This window comes from Rhinolophus sinicus, linkage group LG05 (genome assembly GCF_036562045.2).
Source record: "Rhinolophus sinicus isolate RSC01 linkage group LG05, ASM3656204v1, whole genome shotgun sequence".
In the NCBI taxonomy this organism is placed as follows: Eukaryota; Metazoa; Chordata; class Mammalia; order Chiroptera; family Rhinolophidae; genus Rhinolophus; species Rhinolophus sinicus.
The window spans coordinates 113230339-113248858 of record NC_133755.1 but is presented as its reverse complement, the minus strand read 5'-3'; the positions used below and the strand labels follow the sequence as shown (position 1 = coordinate 113248858).

General features: G+C 38.3%; 1 protein-coding gene across 4 annotated transcripts in view; it reads right to left on the bottom strand.

Annotated features, from left to right (window-relative positions):
• SENP6 (SUMO specific peptidase 6) overlaps nt 1-16579 on the bottom strand; it is a 100069-nt gene extending 83490 nt beyond the window's left edge. The window contains exon 1 of one of the 4 annotated variants that reach the window (XM_019729596.2): nt 15791-16579. In XM_019729596.2, coding sequence (XP_019585155.2) covers nt 15791-15842 — 52 coding nt within the window. In that variant the 5' untranslated portion in view covers nt 15843-16579. The remainder of the gene's footprint in view (nt 1-15790) is intronic. The other 3 variants (XM_019729601.2, XM_019729599.2, XM_019729598.2) reach the window with 3 other exon arrangements.
• Between the last annotated feature and the right edge of the window lie 1941 nt (nt 16580-18520).

Here is an 18520-nt window from a genome sequence, read left to right as displayed (position 1 = left end):
CACTACAGATCCCATGAACATTAAAAGGATAATAAAGAAATACTATGAACAACTTCAACAACCTAGATGAAATAAATTCCTTAAAAACTGCCAAAACTCACAAAAGAAGGAACAATCTAAATAAGAGCCCGTATTTATTAAAGAAATTGAATCAACAATGAATTATTTTCCAAAACAGAAAGCACAGGACCCAGATGGGTTCACTGGTGACTTCCAAACATTTAAGAAATTGCATCAGTTCTCAACAATCTCATTCAGAAAACAGAAGTAGGGGCTGGCCCAGTGGCTCAGGTGGTTGGAGCTCCGTGCTCCTGACTCCGAAGGCTGCCGGTTCGGTTCCCACATGGGCCGGTGGGCTCTCAACCACAAGGTTGCCAGTGCAACTCCTCGACTCCCGCAGGGGATGGTGGACTGTGCCTCCTATAACTAACTGGGCTGGGAGCTGAGCTGTACCCTCCACAACTAAGATTGAAAGGACAACAACTTGACTTGGAAAAAGCCAAAGTCCTGTTCCCCTTCCCCAATAAAATCTTAAAAAAAAGAAAAAAAAAAAAAGAAAAGAAAAAAGAAAACAGAAGTAGTAGGAATACTTCCGAACTCATTCTATGAGGCCAATCAATATTACCCTAAAAATCAAAGGCACTATAAGAAAACTACTGACCAACGTATCTCATGAACTCAGATGCAAAAATCCTCAAAAAAAAAGAAAAAAGAAAAAAATAGCAAACTGAATCCAACAATGGAGAAGGATTATACACCATGACCAACTGGGATTTATATCAGCTTTGCAAGGCTGGCTCAACATTCAAAAATCAATTAATGGGGAGGCCGGATAGCTCAGTTGGTTAGAGAACAAGCTCTCAATAGCCGGGCTGCCAGTTCGATTCCCACATGGGATGGTGGGCTGTGCCTCCTGCAACTAAAAATTGGAAATGGCCGATTGGACTTGGAGCTGAGCTGCGCCCTCCACAACTAGACTGAAGGACAACGACTTGGAGCTGATGGGTCCTGGAGAAACGCACTATTGCCCAATATTCCCCAATAAACTTTTTTAAAAAATCAATTAATGTAATCCATACATCAATAGACTAAGAAAAATCTCAATAGATGCAGTAAAAGCATTTAATAAAATACAAATATCCTATTCATGATAAAAACAGTAAAACAGGAATACAGGGGAATTTCCTTTACTTAATACAGAGTATCTATAAAAATGTATAGCTGACATCAATGGTGAAAAATCAAAGCTTTTCCATTAACACTGGGTACAAGGCAAGGATGACCCATCTCACCACTCCTTTTTACCATTGTACTTGAAGTTCTAGTTAATTCAATAAAACAAGTCAAGAAAATAAGACGGTTATAGATTGGGAAGAAAGAAATAAAACTGCCTTTGTTTGCAGATGACATGATTATCTATGTAGAAAATCCAAAAAATCAATTAAAAAAAGAAACTCTTGGAACTAATAAGCAATTATAGCAAGGCTACAGGATACAAAGTTAACACATCAACTGCTTTCCTATATACCAATAATGAACAAGCAGAATTTGAATTTAAAACACAATACCACTTACATTAGCATGCCCCCAAAATGAAATACGTAGTTATAAAGCTAACAAAATGTGCATAAGATCTGTATGCGAAAAACTGTAACATTCTGATGAATGAAATCAAAGAACTAAATAAATGGAGAGATATTCCACATTCATGGATAGGAAGACTCAAAACTGTCAATATGTCAAGTTTTTCCTAACTTTATAGATTTAATGCAATCACAATCAAAATCTCAGCAAGTTATTTCGTGGATGTTGCAAAACTGATTCTAAAGTACATTTGGAGAGGCAAAAGACCCAGAAAAGCCAACATAATATTTAAGGAAAACAAATTTGGACGATGAATACTATCCAACTTCACGACTTACTATAAAACTACAGTAATCAAGTCAGTGTGGTATTGCAAAATAGGCAAATGCATTGGTGGAGAAGAATAGAGAGCTCAGAATAAAGCCACATAAATACAGGCAATTGATCTTGGACAAAGGAAAAAGGCAACACATGGAGCAAAAGATAAGTCTTTTCAAAAAATGGTGCTGTAACAACTGGACATTCACATGCAAAATAATTAATCTAGATACATCTTACACCCTTCACAAAAAATTAATTCAAAATGGATCACAGACCTAAATATAAAGTGAAAACTATAAAAATCCAGGAGAAAACCTAGATGACCTTGGGTATGGTAATCACTTTTTATTTTTTAATTCTTCTTCTTTTTTTTTTTTTTTATGGATGGCGCAGCTCATAGTGGCCTATGTGGGGATTGAACCAGCAACCTTGGTGTTACCAGCACCATGCTCAAACCAACTGAGCTAACCGGACACCCCAGTAATCACTTTTTAGATATAATACAAAGGCACAATCCATGAAAGAAAAGAATTGATAAATTGAACTTTAAAATTTTACTCTGTAAAAGACATGTCAAGAAAATCAGAAAAGATGGGGTGGCCAGTTAGCTCAGTTGGTTAGAGCATGGTGCTGGTAACACCAAGGTTGCTGGTTCTATCCCCGCACGGGGCACTGTGGGCTGTGCCCTCCTTAAAAAAAAGGAAAGAAAGAAAATTAGAAGACAAGCTACAGACTGGGAGAAAATATTTGCAAAAGACATATCTGACAAAGGACTTCGTTCAAATTACATACACAGACCTCTTAAAACTCAGTAATAAGAAAAAAAAATCAACCTGATTAAAAAAAAAATGGGCCAAATACCTTAACAGATGCCTCACCAAAGAGATACAAAGATAGAAAAAAAGCATATGCATATACTCTCCATCAGCTCATCAAATAAATACAATGAGATACCACAAATTAAAACAATGAGATACCACTACCCACCTATTAAACTAGGAAAATTCTGGACCACTGACAACACCAAATGCTGGTGAAGATGTGGAGCAACAGGGGCTCTCGTTCATTGCTGATGGGAAGGCAAAATGGTACAGCCACTTTGGAAGGCAGTTGCGGATTGTTACAAAACTAAACATACTGTTAGCATATAATTAATCCAGCAATTGCATTCCTTGGTATTTACCCAAACGAGTTTAAAAACTTATGTCCACACTAAAGCCTGCACACCAATGTTTATAGCAGCTTTATCATAATTGCCAAAACTTGAGAGCCACCAAGATGGCCTTCAGTAGGTGAATGGATAAACTGTGGGATGTTATTTGGCACTAAAAGGAAATGAGGAGGAAACTTCAACGAATATTACTAAGTGAAAGAAACCAATGTGAAAAGGCTACACACTGTATGATTTCAACTACAGCCATCCCTCAGTATCCATGGGGGATTGGTTCCAGGATACCACTAGGATACCAAAATCTGCAAATGCTCAAGTTCCTTATATAAAATGATCTATGCACATCCTCCCATATACTTTAAATCATCTCTAGATTACTTACAATACCTAACATAATGTAAATGCTATGTAAATAGTTATTACATAGTATTGTTTAGGAAATAACGACAAGAAAAGTCTGTACGTGTTCAGACACAACCATGGTAGGCCGAACTACATAGCACACATCAGCAACAACGTAACTTTTTTAAAAAATATTTTCAATTTACAGTTGGTTGAATCGGTGGTGCAGAACCTGTAGATATGAAGAGACAATTGTGTATGTCATTCTGAAAAAGGCAAAACTATGGAGACAGTAAAAAAATCAATAGTTGGCCAGTTGTGAGATAGGAGGTAGATGGAGCAGATACTTATGGCAGTGCAACTACTCTGTATGATACTATCATGATGGATATATGTCATTATACATTTGTCCTAACCCATAGACACTAAAAGTGAACCATAATATAAACTATGGACTTTGGGTGATTATGATGTATCAATGCAGGATTATCAATTGTCACAAATGTACCACTTTGATGGGGATGCTGATATTGGTGGAGGCTGTGCATGTGTGGGGTAGGAGGCATGTGGGAAACCTCTGTACCATTCTCCCAACTGTGCTGTAAACCTAAAAGTGCTCTTTAAAAAAAAAAAGTTTTTTAAAAATAAAAATGTAAACCTTTTGCATGCACAGATAAAACAAGTCTTTTTTCCAGTTTTATTGAGCTATAACTGATACACAGCACTGTTCAAATTCAAGGTGTACAGCATAATGACTTGATTCACATATATTGTGAAATGATTACAACAAGAAATTCAGTTAGCACTCATCATCTTATACAAAACAAATAATGTTTTTTTCCTTGTGATGAACTCTTAGGATTTACTCTTAACAACTTTCAAATATACCATGCAAGAGCGTTAGCTATAGTGATCATTTTGCACATTACCCCAGTACTTATTTACTTTTTTTTTTAAAGTTTATTGGGGTGACAATGGTTAGTAAAGTCACATAGGTTTCAAGTGTATAATCCTGTAATACATCATCCATATATATATCACATTGTGTGCTAACCACCCAGAGTCAGTTCTCTTTCCATCACCATATATTTGACCCCCTTTACCCTCATCTACTACCCCCACCTTTTCTTTTTTAACCTAATGTCCTTTTTCTGTTCCAGGAGTACACATATCTTTACGGATAAACATTTTCAGATTTTTGGGGGTAGATACCCAGGACAGGCATTGCTGGGTTATATGGTAATTCTATTCTTAATTTTTTGAGTAACCTCCACACTGCTTTCCATAGTGGCTGCATAGGTACTAAACTTATGAACCTTGCGTTCAAAGAGCATTTTATGAATTTGACCTCAAAGGGAAGTAAAAGTTAAAATAAATGAACGCCACTGTATCAAACTTAAAAAGTTCCTGCACAGCAAAAGAAACCGTTGACAAAATAAAGAGGCAACCAACCAAATGGGATAAGATTTTTGCAAATAACGTCTCCGATAAGGGGTTAATATCCAAAACATAAGCAACACATACGACTCAACAACAAAAAAATACAATTAAAAATGGGCATAGGACCTGAATAGACATTTCTCCAAAGAGGACACACAGATGGCCAATAGATATATGAAAAGATGCTCAACATCACCAATCATCAGAAAAGTGCAAATAAAAAACACAATGAGATATCCCCTCAGCCCAGTTAGAATGGCTATCATCAACAAGTGTTGGAGAGGCTGGAGAAAAAGGAACCTTCATACACTGTTGGTGGGGATGCAGACTGGCATTTATTTATCTTATAACGGGAAGTTTGTATCCTCTGACCACCTTCATCCAAGTTCCCTACCCCCTGCTTCTGGTAACAACAAACCTGACCTTTTTCTATCAAGTTTTTTTTTGTTTGTTTGTTTGTTTTAGATTCCACATTTAAGTGAGATAACAGATACCTGTCTTTCTCTGTCTGACTTATTTCACTTGGCATGCCCTCAAGATACATTCATGTTGCTGAAAATGGCATTTCCTTCCTTTTCATGGTTGGTGTGTATCTGTCCATATGTGTTTGTGTATGTACACAGATACGGGGGGAGGGATGCCAAAAAAATGTACACATTTTAAGAGATGCTATCTATGTACTACTTTTCGAAGTTGAATTGAATTACGATAGCAATATGTAGTACGATGTTCGCTCAAAAGATGGTGTTAATCAAATGAATGCTAGTGTCATTCATTGTATTACAATTTTAAGTTTTTTCTTTCTTAAAATGTGTATACATTTTTTTGGCATCCTCTGTGTATGTAAATATAAAACATCTTTATCCATTCATTAGTCAATGGACACTTAGGTTGTTTCCACATTTTGGCTACCGCAAATACGCTGATAGGAACATGTGGGTGCAGATATCTCTGACATAGTGTTTTTATTTCCTTCAGATACATTTCAGAAGTGGAATTGCTGGATCATATGATAGTTCTGTTTTTAACTTCTTGAGGAACCTCTATGGCTGTTTTCTATAGTGGCTGCACCAATTTGCAATCCCACCAACAGTGCAAAAGTGTTCCCTTTTCTCCACTTACTCTCCAGTATTTGTATCTCGTTTTTAAGATTTTTTTTTTTTTTTAAGGAGAGCGCAGCTCACTGTGGCCCATGTGGGATTGAACCGGCAACCTTGGTGTTATTGGCACCATGCTCTAAGTAACTGAACTAACCAGCCACCCTTTCTTGTCGTTTTGATGATAGGCATTCTAACAGGCCTCGGGGGATTATCTCATTGTGGTTTTGATTTGCATTTCCCTAATGATTGGTGATATTTCGCACCTTTTAGTGTACTTGTTGGCCATATGCATGTCGTCTATGGAAAAATGTTTATTTGGGTTCTTTGACCATTTTTTTTTTAGTTGGGTTTTTTTTTTGTTGTTATTGAGTTGTATTAGTTCTTCATATATTTTGGCTATTACCCCCTTATCAGATATATGGTTTGCAAATATTTAATAAAATTTTTAAAATATTTTTCAATGTAAAGAAAACGTAAGGCATACACTACAAATAGATTTTCAAATTCTGTTACTATGTCTGCATAGCTGACTGGCACTTTCCTGCTGCCATAAAAACTAAAAAAATGCACAGTAATTAAAGAACAAAAAAATAAAGTTATAATACAAAGGATCAGTAACACCAAAGGATTTATTGTATCACAAAAAGCACAAGACATTAAAAAATAACTAATCTAAAAAATTGTGTTCATAAAATTATTCCATTCATTTAAAAAATAAGACAAGTAATAATTTCATGAGATATATTTAATCCACATAATTCAACCAAGGTATACTATTCAGAATAAAGAACTCCAACATTCCAACAGAAAAACAAGATGGGCAGAAGAGATGAACAAGCAATTAAAAACTGAGAAAAACACACACAAAAAAAACAAAACACAAAACTCCTTGGGCATTTTGTTTAGTTTTCTCATGTATCCCAAACACATAGAATAGGGATTAACTCTAGGTTGGCACTCAATATTTTTTAATTTTGCATGAACAATTAATATTTTTAAATGTAGCAATAAAAATACAGTAAGTCCTCAACATCATTGATAGGTTCTGTGACTTTAAGTGAAATGATGTATAACAAAGCATGGTATAATTTTACCACAGGCTAATTGATATAAACAAGAATTAAGTTCTGATGGCATCTCATCAACAATATAATGAAATAACACTGAACGAAGAGACATTATCACAGGACCTGCTGTACAGATGCTCCTCAACTTACAAAGAGCAGCATTGGGGGTTATGTCCCAATAAACCCATCCTAAATTGAAAATACCCTAAGTAAAAAATGCACTTTATAAACCTAACCTACTGATCATAGCTTAGTCTAGACCACCTTAAATGTGCTCAGAACACTTACTTAGCCTACAGTTCAGCAAACTCAGCTAACACAACGAATACACCGCACAGAATTATCAGTGGGTTACTCTTACGACTGCCTGCCTATCTGGGAGTTGTACTCACTGTTGCTGCCCGCATCACCAGAGTATAGCTTACTACTAGCCCAGGAAATGATCAAAACTCAAAGTATGGCTTCTATTTTATATTTATTCATATATATAACATTCATAGGATGTAAAGTACACCGTAAGGAACATACGTAGTCAATGGTATTGTAATAGTAGCAATGTACGATGTCATAGTAGTAGACTTGGTAGGGTTATCACTTTGTGAGGGGTGTAAATGTCTAATCAGTATGTTGTTTTGTACACCTGAAACTAATAATAAAATTAAATTTTAAAAAAGCATGGTTTCTACAGAACGTGTATTGGTGCTCTTAACTGTTGCTGGAAGCTCCTTGATCTTCAAAGGAACATAAATGTCAGGGGGTGGTACCTTATCCCAAAGTAATGCAGCTGATTCTACCTTTACACAGAATATTCAATTTCTAAAATTAGTTGTCTCAAGCTGATACACAACAGGTTGCAGTGATGGCAAAATGTTGATTTCAAATGGTTGAAACCAAATGATTTCAAAAGGTTGAAATGACTGCAAAAGCCAAGTGGCTCACATTGTTCCTTCAGCTCCAAGGAAAGGGGAACAGAACCATCAAGGGGACAAGGGAATTCAGCATTGGGATGGACCAATGAAACACTTTAGTTCTGCAAGGGCAAATGGGGAAGTCAAATATATGGTGATGGGGATCGGACGGGTGGCTCAGTTGGTTAGAGCTCAAGCTCTGGGCAACAGGGCTGCCGGTTTGATTCCCACATGGGCCAGCGAGCTGCACCCACCGCAACTAGAATGAAGTCAATGAGCTGCCTGAGGCTCAGCTCCTGGGTGGCCAGACGGCTCAGTTGGTTGGAGCGTGGGCTCTCAACCACAAGGTTGCCAGTTCGACTCCCGCAAGAGATGGTGGGCTGTGCCCCCTGCAACTAACAACGGCAACTGGACCCGGAGCTGAGCTGCGCCCTCCACAACTAAGACTGAAAGGACAACTTGACTTGAAAAAGTCACAGAAGTACACACTATTCCCCAATAAAGTCCTGTTCTCCTTCCCCAATAAAATTATATACATATGTGTATATATATGTATATACATATACATATACATATACATATACATATACATATATATATATATATATATATATATCTATGGTGATGGAAAGAGAACTGACTCTGGGTGGTGAGCACACAATGTAATATAGAGATGATGTATTACAGAAATGTACACTTGAAACTTATGTAATTTTATTAACCACTGTCATCCCAATAAACTTAGTTTAAAACGTTTTTAAAAACAAAGTATAAATACATAATTCAACAAAGAGAAAACTGACACTTTTATAATAAACTTAAAAGAAGATAAACTTGAGAAATAGGTAAAGCCTGTAAATGGTGAAGACAATGGAGACACAAGAGTTGATACCCCAAAAAAAAAAAAAAAGTTGATCCTCAAAGTTGTGAAGAAAATGCTGAGGATTCTCAGACTTAATAGCTATTATGACAAAATTAAATCATTCTTTGATATTTTCTGTGATAAGAGAATGGAGAGCAATGTGGACTGAAGAAAAGATCAAATGCCAAAACATTTGTAATCCCACTGAAAAACGGCTTCAACCTTTGCAAAAAATGAAAAAGTGAATTTACTATACTAGTATACACTGGACACCAACACTGTTTTTTCTCCCTGCTGTGTTTCAAAGACTGTTATGCAGTTAATGTGGGAGGAAAAGAAAAACAAAACAAAACCTATATTCAAATTCAAACATGAAATGTATTTGAAATAGTAACACCAACGGCAAGAACGAAATAGGGCTTTTTTTTCCTACTCAAGCCTATAGTTTCCGATGGCCTCAAGGTGGTTGTTAAGTTGGGACAAGGCAGTGTCTAAATGTCCCAGTTTGCCTAGCACTGTCCCAATTTTAGCACTAGAAGTCTGTATCCTCAGGAGACAAGAGGTCCTAATTTTTGGTTATGGATGCAAAAGGTTCTAGGAACCCTAAGGCAGCCCAAAAAATAGGGGCTGAAAGCAACACCGATTTTAGTGTCAAGTGAATACTGCATAGATTATCTACTACCTTCTGTACTCACTGTCTTTTTTAGCTGATGTTAGCAACCATTATTCACAGTTGATAATAACGGATCATCCATTGTGGCATCATTCCAAGTAATGTGACTTAAGTATATAACTTAGGTGGGTTGTAACTGTGATCATTAACAGTCTGACATTGACTTTGTGGATTAACTGTTGTGTTTGGTACTGATATAATGTTAATTTTTTTATTATAAATATTGTGATCATGTCTTCTAAGAGTTCAGGTAATGAAAATGAGAAAGATTACAGTAACTTCAGCATGACCCAGACATCACTGAATGAAAGAAAAAAGGAAAAGTTTCTAACATTCTTCCTCTTTTCTTCTTACTTATACTTCCTGGTTTCAGAAATTTTCAAATCAATCCCTGATCAAAGAAAAGTCAAACCAACGACTGCTTATGTTGTTATTCATATCTCTGAAACAAATTACAAATTCTGTGGTCTCTGTTCTTTCTTTAGCTTCCTAAACTGTCCAGAAATTAGCTTTTGGATCTCATAAGCACTGGCATTTTCAAGTTTAAGAAATACTGTGACTTTGTTGAATTAAAAAAAAAAAAAAAATTGCACATAGGTCTAAGAAAGATGGCTGTGTAGATTAACGATGACGGCAAATTCTCTGCCACTCTTCCCCTGGAACGGTGGGGTATAATTCCCCTCCCACTGAACCTGGGCTGGCTTCGTGAACTTTTGGCCAACAGAATGTGGCAGAAGTAACTCTGTAATTTCTGAAGTTGGACCTTAAGAGATCTATGGCTTGTGCTTCCCCCTCTTAAGAGTGCTGCTTCATCATAAATGATAATTTCCCATAATTCCCTATTATTTTCCTTCTCTTGTCCAACCCCCCACCCCTCAAAGGTAAAGTAGGAAAGAGGAAGAATGGGGAAGTAAAGGGATAAAGAAGGGAGTGAGGGAGGGAGGGAAGGAAGGAATGCTGAAGGTGGTTAAGCTACAGTATAAATCAGTTCCCAGGCACTAGTTCTGATTTCCCCACTAATTTGCTCTATCTAGGTCACATAAACTCTCCATACCTCTTGATTTCCTTAAATATTCAACATACTTTTGTAATGGCAACAGAACAATCAACTTAATGAAGTCTAGATACATGGAATACATAATTTCATTTTCTTTCCTCTCTCACTATACCACTCAACCTAGAATATCAAGAACAATTGACTAATATCTAAAAAAAGAAAAATAGTAAGTGAAAGAAATAAAATAAAAACTAGAATTCAAATAAAAAAGGAAAAGCAAGAAAAGGAAGTTCTTTTTCTCTTCTCTACCTAAGAAAATAAATATAGCAATACCAATTAATAAAAAGTACTTGGAATTATATGCCTGGAATTGTTCTAAGAATTTAATATATATTAACACATTTAATCTCCATGGTAACTACAATTATTACATTGTATAACTACAATTGTTATACAACAACTGTATAACTACAATTATCTTTTTTTTTACAGATATGAAAACAGAGAGGTTAAGGAATCTATACAAGATCACACAGCTAACAAGCAGTAGAGCTAGATGTTGAATTCCAGCATGCTGGCTTTTGAGTTCATGCTCTCAATGGATTTCTAATGAAAATCATTTGCATTTCAAGTAGAGTTTCTACTCTACTGTTTCATGGAAGTACATGAAATCAAGTGATAAGCAGAATTTATCAATTCAACTGTGATGAAACTAGGAAACACATACACTTAAGGAATAAGGAATGACACATGCAGTGCTAAATGGAGAACTTTGTGTTGTGTTCCTCTGAGCAGGCTGAAACTAAAGACCTTGCTTACATTCATGGAACGCCGATTATTTAGTAGGAGAAATTATGCTTTAATTGAAGAGATGTTATGAAGTATTTCCTGTCCCCAGTAAAAGTGACAAACTGATTAGGTTCAAACTGCATTTATAGCCATTTAAGTAAAGCTAAGTATGGCTTAGGGGAAATGGAAAACACTTTTCATGTGGAGATATAAGCAATTTTGCTGGTATAGAGAGGACAACATTGCACTCTTTTCAACCTAGTGGGCAAAGTCCACAAAGGGCGATTGGCACAGAATGAAAAGGTAAACAAAGTAGTTGTGTGCGTGCGCATGTGTGTACACACATGAAAGGGATGGCAGAAAAAACTGGGAGAATACTGGTGAGACAATTTATTTGGTAGAAGAAAAAGGTAAATAGAAAGAAAACTAGATATGAACAAGTGCAGCATAAAAAAAGAAAGAAATGTGACAGGAAGTAGACTTGTTAGAGGTTCCAGAGAGAAGGGAGAAAATATCAAGACAGGTTACAAAAACAAGCTACCCACCATTACCTCTGACGTATACTGCAACAGTTTCCTAACTGGTCTTACTGATACTATTTTGCCCATCTCTAAAGCTTTATCCATGTGGTGGACAATGACCTTTCTTTGAAGCAAGTCTGATGATGCTGTTATCTGTCTCATCTGGACTCCTCTCCTTGCTAGCACCATGCTGTGCTCCTTTTAGTTCCCTAACATACCACACTCCCTCTGCCTGAAAAGCTCTGTCTCCCCACCTTTTCTTATTCACCCTTCAAACTGCCCTGAACAGATCAAACTCTCATTATTACGAATACTCCCATTTTTCTAGAATTTGACAGTTATAATTTTACATTTACAAGTGTGATTATCTGATCACTTTCCTCCCTGGACTAGACATCTTGGAGAAACCATTTTCCCTCCCTCATCATTGTGCCTCAGTACCTACATTACAGTTGCTCAATAAATATCTGTTGAATGAAAAAAGAGAAAACTGCCAAACTATCATAATTGAAAAAGGAGAATAAAACACCCTTAAATATACAGAAAAGAAAGAAACAAGTCAAAGAGGAGAAAGAAAAAAATTTGATACAAGCTGTGGCCTAATTAAACTCACACATACAATATAATAGTAGCCAATAGGTCTCCTTTTCCCTAATGAAGCCAGAAAAAGAAATGGTATTAGCATTTTACTCAGCAGTAATAAGAATGTAAAACAATTTAGAATATGGGTAACAAAGACATTTATCTCAAACTCAATTTGACCAAAGTAGCTATTAACTTGCTTCTCCTTTTTCTACCAGTCTACTCCATCTCAGTAAATGGAATAACCCCCGCTACCAACACCTCAAATAAAAACCCTGGGAGTCATCTTTGACTCCCCCCTTTACTCTGATCCTCAATATACAATCCTTTACAATCCTGTTAGCTCTACATACAAACATACCTTCTATCAATCCTCTTCCCCAATCTCCAGTGCCACCATCATATCCCAAACCCCTCTATTTTAAACTACTGAAATATTCTCCTAACTCACGTCCCTGCTTTTACTCTTGCTTTTCTCTAACTCATTCCACTGAGTAGTTTAAAAAAAAGATAAATTATATCATAACACTTTGCCCCAAACTCTTCAATGACTTCCCACTTTTCAAAATGAAATAAAATTGTATAATCTTGCAGGATAGATCTGCTGCCTCTCTTTCATATCACTCTATTTTGCTTGCTACATTTCAGCCAGGACCTTTCTGTTTAACAAAAGGAACTATGCATCATCTCAGAAACTTTACAGGCATCATCCTCTGCCATACTCTGAACTGTCCCATAATTAAGGTGTTTCCTTACTTAACTCAGGTGTGTCTCCTCCTCAGGAAGGCCATTCCTGACTTTAACACTACATAAAATGACTTGCCCATTCTTTCACTGTTCTGTGTGTATACTTCTTCCACAGCCTTTATCATATTGCTATCTTGTTTATTTAATTAACAACAAATATGTTCCAGGTGAAAATATAAATATGACGGTGAAAAAACAAAGTCATTGCTTTCATGGAGCTTGTATTTTAGGACTGAAAACATGAAAATATAAATTCATCATGTGTTAAATGCTATTTCAAAAGGTAAAACAGTAAAAGGAAATATCGTGTGTTTCTATGTATGTGCCATAGCATGACATTTTTAGTAGATTGTCAGGTCTGAGTTGACCTAAATAAAGTGAAGAAGGGAACTATGTGAAAAGATGGGGTAAGATTGTTCTAAATGGATTAATTTTTAGTCAATTATTAAGAGTCTCTCCCACTAAAATATAAGTTCTATGAAGACAGGGACCTTAGCTACATTATGCACTGCTGTATTTACCATGGTACAGTGCCTAGCATAGAGTAGGCTGCTAGAAATATTTGATGAGTGAATTAAAACCAACTTCAGTTTCTCGAGTCTACCAGAGAGTAAGGAAAGTATACTATGTAGATGTTTAAATATGAAATCCTAAGGGCCTATGGGGAAACATTTTGAAAACATATAAACATAGTAATACAAAATATATGGCAAGTTACAGTGGAGTATTTTATTACTAAAAGTGTAAAGAGCCAAAAGAATTAAAGACAAAAAATTAAACACAAAAAAAATACAACTAGTGCTGAATATCATTTCATTTATTTTAAAAAATTCAGTACAATAAATGAAAATTGGATGAGAAACTGAAATCCTAGCTTTTCCCTCTGCTCATATTCTAAACAAGTTATCATACAATTATTTATGAGAATGCTAAAGGAGAAATGATAAACCTCAAGTGTGTCACACCTGTACATTCACAGACCCTTCAGTTAAACTGAAAGGAACAGTTTGAAATTCACATTAGCCCTGTATATGTTGGCTTTATGTGTGCTCTTTCTACCCTATGTTCATTTAGCCAGAACTTAAACTGAATTAAAAGTGTATAGAAGCTGGAAACTTACCACAGCACAAAAGTACAATTATCTGCATACAGGATATGATAAATATCAGTAAGCCATTTTTTGAGGTTCCAATATCAAAACAAAAATATCAAAACAAAAAGTAACGCACGTAGTATCACCACCTGTAACACAAGCTGCACCACTCTGAGACTCTAACAGTCACCCATTCTACCTAAACTAGAATGGAGGTAATAAGAAATGAACCCAGAAAAACTTACAAGCTTTCCAACTCTCCTTACTAGAAATATCATACACTCTCATCACTTTTAGATAAAGCCTGGCTTGCAAAGCAAGGTGAGATTCCTTTTGCTTCGCGATACTCATGGAAGAAGAATTTTAAAAAATTAAGATTTATTTTCCCATCCACATCTATTAGTCCCTATTCATTCATTAGACTAATATTGAGTACCTACTGTGTTCCAGGCACTGTTCCAGGCATTGTTAATAAAACCATAAACAAGGAATACCCATCCCTGACACCCTGTTAAAGAACCTGTTACCACAGTTAAGTTGTACTTTCTTAGCTTAGAAACGTTTCTAATTAAAGTATCACTTATACTGCATATGAAAATCATCTTGCAAAATTACCCAAAGAGTAGTTAATCCTTTGTAACAATCACGGCACAGATAGACTCATTTTCCTAAACAATGTATCTATATAAATTCAATTACCAATGTAAACACTGAACCCCCCACCCCCACCCATAATCAAACTAAGCGATGTGAAATTAAAGTTTCTGGTCCACAGTTACAATGAATGTAACTGTATTTTGAGGGTCCCTATTTATAAATGTGGTCAAAGAGCCAATACTGTTACCATTACCACCATCCCCAACAATGACACAGTTTTTCTTAAGAGTGGCTTTAGTCCACCTACAGCAAATGTTTAACTTTCTCTCTCAAGTGAATAAAAATGGGATCACCCAAACTCTATTAGCTTTGGTGGCTGTCCCAAAGTTGAGACTGAATCTCATTCTCTTTTTTCACATAAATTACTTTATAAAATATTTTTAGCAAACACATTTTAAGACTACCGGACCCAGGCCAGGCCTCATATGAATGCTGGCTGCAAAAAGCCTTAAAGCTCTGCGAAACAGAAAGACCAGGTTGTAAAAATCATACTCAGTAAAAACGGCCCCTCTCTCTTCCCTACTTAGATTGGCCCCCAATTTCATCCGACCCTCGCAATTTGAAACTTTCCCTGAACACCCAACAAGACCTGAACGCAATCTACTTTCATCCCTAGGCCACCACCAATTTTTTTTTTTTTAAATGTCAGACTAAGCCGTGCGCCCTCAAAGGCCACCCACCAACTCCGGCCCGCAGCCCGATGCACCCCGACCTTCTCAGCCTTCCCCGCTCCGGGCCAAGCTCCCAGCACCGACGGACTCGAACCCCGCGCGCTCCCTCCCCACCATCGCCCCGGCAGCCCCCGCCCCCCGGTACCTCCACCGCCCCCAAACCTACCCAGCGTGAATAACCGAATATCCGGTGATGAGGGGAGCACATTTTCCTGTATTTTCATACCCACTCCCCACCCTCCGGCAAAGGCAGACATAGATGTACCTTCCAAAAAAGTAATCTCCCCTGAGCTGCCGCCGCTCTTGCCAGCCGCCATCTTCCTCCTCCCACGCCGCCGCCTCCTTAATCCATGGCCCACACCGCCGCCGCGCTCGCCGGTTTGAGGGGCCGCGCCGCAGGAGGGTAGCCGCCTCAGGGTTGCGGGCCCGGAACTCGGCCGTCAGGCGAGCGGCGCTCCCACGTCCACACCGGCCTACACAAAAGCAGGCCAGGCGCTGCCGGGCCTATCGCGGGCGAGCGGGCGGCGAGGCCCGCGGCCTGGACTTCTCCTCAGGCCCCTCCGGGGCAATGCGAGCGGCGACGGCGGCGACGGCGCTTCCCAGGCTCGGTTCCTCTCGGCCCACGACTCCCCATCCACCGCCCACCCTGGCCGCCTGAGAAGCTTCCCGCAGCCGCGGGCCCCCAGGAAGAGAGGTAGGAGGCGAGCACACAAACACGCCTCCCTTCGTCCCAGGCCGTAAAATGGCCGCACCCGCCGCGCAGTGGCGGCGAGGTCTCCGCTACCGTCAGGCGCCCCCAGGCCCCTCGCTCCTTCTGCAGCCGCCGCCGCCGCTACGGCCGTCCGCCCACCCCGCCCAGGCGTGAATGCATCAGCGGAGGCCTTTGCGACTGTCCATGTGGACAGGGGTGGGTCTCTGCCACCGCCTCGCGTCCGTCGCCACGGCAGCTCCAGCCGCCGTCGCTGCCGCTCCTCCCCCACGGGCGCTGGAGCTGCGGCCCGGCGCCCGGCTCCCGCCCCCGCCCCGACGCTGCCGCCCCCAGCGCTGCTCCCCCTTAGGAGCCCAGGCTCGGCTCGCGCGCGGAGCGGTCTGCGGCGCCCAGAACACCGACTTATGGTGCCCACCGACCCGCCTGTCGGTAGCGCTGGCCCTAAGTGGCGCCGGCTCGGCCTAGACATGTTTCGTCCAAAATCCCGCCTGCCGAGGGCCTTATGGCAGACCTAGTGTGTGAATGCGTCCAAGCCAGGCCGGTGATGAATTTGGGTTCTGTGGCTCCACGATTGCCTATGAAATATTAAAAGTTTGTTTCTTTCAGGAGGCCTTAGAGTTCAAACCATAGCCAACTGAAGAGAGTGAAGTAGTGGCAATCACAAGTTGAGAAAATGATTTGTGGTCTTCATTTTTAAAGGTTTCGAAATCATTTATCAAGGAAGATTCTACAATACTCTTTGGATGACTGTAGAAAGAAAAAAAAAAGTCCTGTCATTTATGTGCCTGAGACTTTAAACACCATACCCTACCTTACAAGTCAGGCCTATAACTGCAAGTGACTATATAATGTTGGTTGTGGTTTTTGTTTTTTTTTCTTTTTCTTCTTTACCTTTCTTTTTTTCCACTTTTTTTAAACATAAAAATAAGACACGTTCATTAATGAAAATTTGGAAAATGCAGAAAAGGAAAGAAGTTATGACTAGTCTCATCAGCGAAACTGAACTCCTTTAGGTGTATCGTCCTCTAAACCAACATTTTTCTTAAATCCCTCATTCTTCCTCTTTTAAAAAGAAAACGAAATTCCGTGTATATCACGGAATTCCGTGTATATTCAACAGAATTAAAACGATACAGAAGAACTATGATTAAATGCAGTTTTGGGGGAATGAACTTTTGTAACTAATTTAATTGTCCTGTTAACCAAGGTATAAGAAAAGCTTTTTATTTAAAACTTTTAAAAATTTTCTAAAATGAACTAATTTTTACTAATTTAGTAAGAGTAATATAATGAGTATAATTTATTTTTGTTGCTTGAGGATATTTAATAATCCAGTTGTAACGCTCTATGACATAGTCTCTGCCAATGACAGTATAATACTACTGAGTCGTGTAGATAATAAGCCGACATGGGTGACTGGGCTTATTTGTACAAACTCTAAGAAGTAGTTTCAAAAAATAATCACTGATTTTAAAATACATACATACAGGCTTTTAAAATGGAGGAAGACACCAGAAGTCAAGTAATGTGGGTGGCCTCTGGAAGCTGGAAAAGTCAAGGAAACATTCTCCTCTAGGGCTTTCGGAAAGCAAAGCTGACACCTTGATTTAACCCAGTGAGACAGATGTTGGACACCTTGATTTAGCCCAGTGAGACAGATGTTGAATCTCTGACCTTTCAGAACTATAACGATAATTTTTTTGTTAAGTTGCTAGGTTAGTAATTTGTTACAGTAATTTGTATTATAGAAAATTAATACACATGGAATGGGAAACAAGGTAGAGTTATGTAAAAGATGTCTTTTAAGCAATGTGAGTTAGGATCTTTCAGACAAAGTCCATTGTTTTATTTTTAAGTGTTATTAATTTCACCTAATCTCTATGGAACTCGGTAATTCCAATTTTAACAGAGAAGTACTGGATTAAACCAATGGCTCTCAAACTTTAGCATGCATCAAAATTACCTGTAACGGCCTATTAAAACAAATTGCTCTACCACATTCCTAGATTTTCTGATTCAATGGGTATGGAGTGGGCCTGAGAATTTACTTTTTTTTTTTTTTTTTTTTTAAGATTTTATTGGGGAAGGGGAACAGGACTTTATTGGGGAACAGTGTGTACTTCCAGGGCTTTTTTTTTTTTTTTTTCCCAAGTCAAGTTGTTCTTTCAATCTTAGTTGTGGAGGGTGCTGTTCAGCATCAAGTTGTTGTCCTTTCAGTCTTAGTTGTGGAGGGCACAGCTCAGCTCCAGATCCAGTTGCCAGTTGCTAGTTGCAGGGAGCACAGCC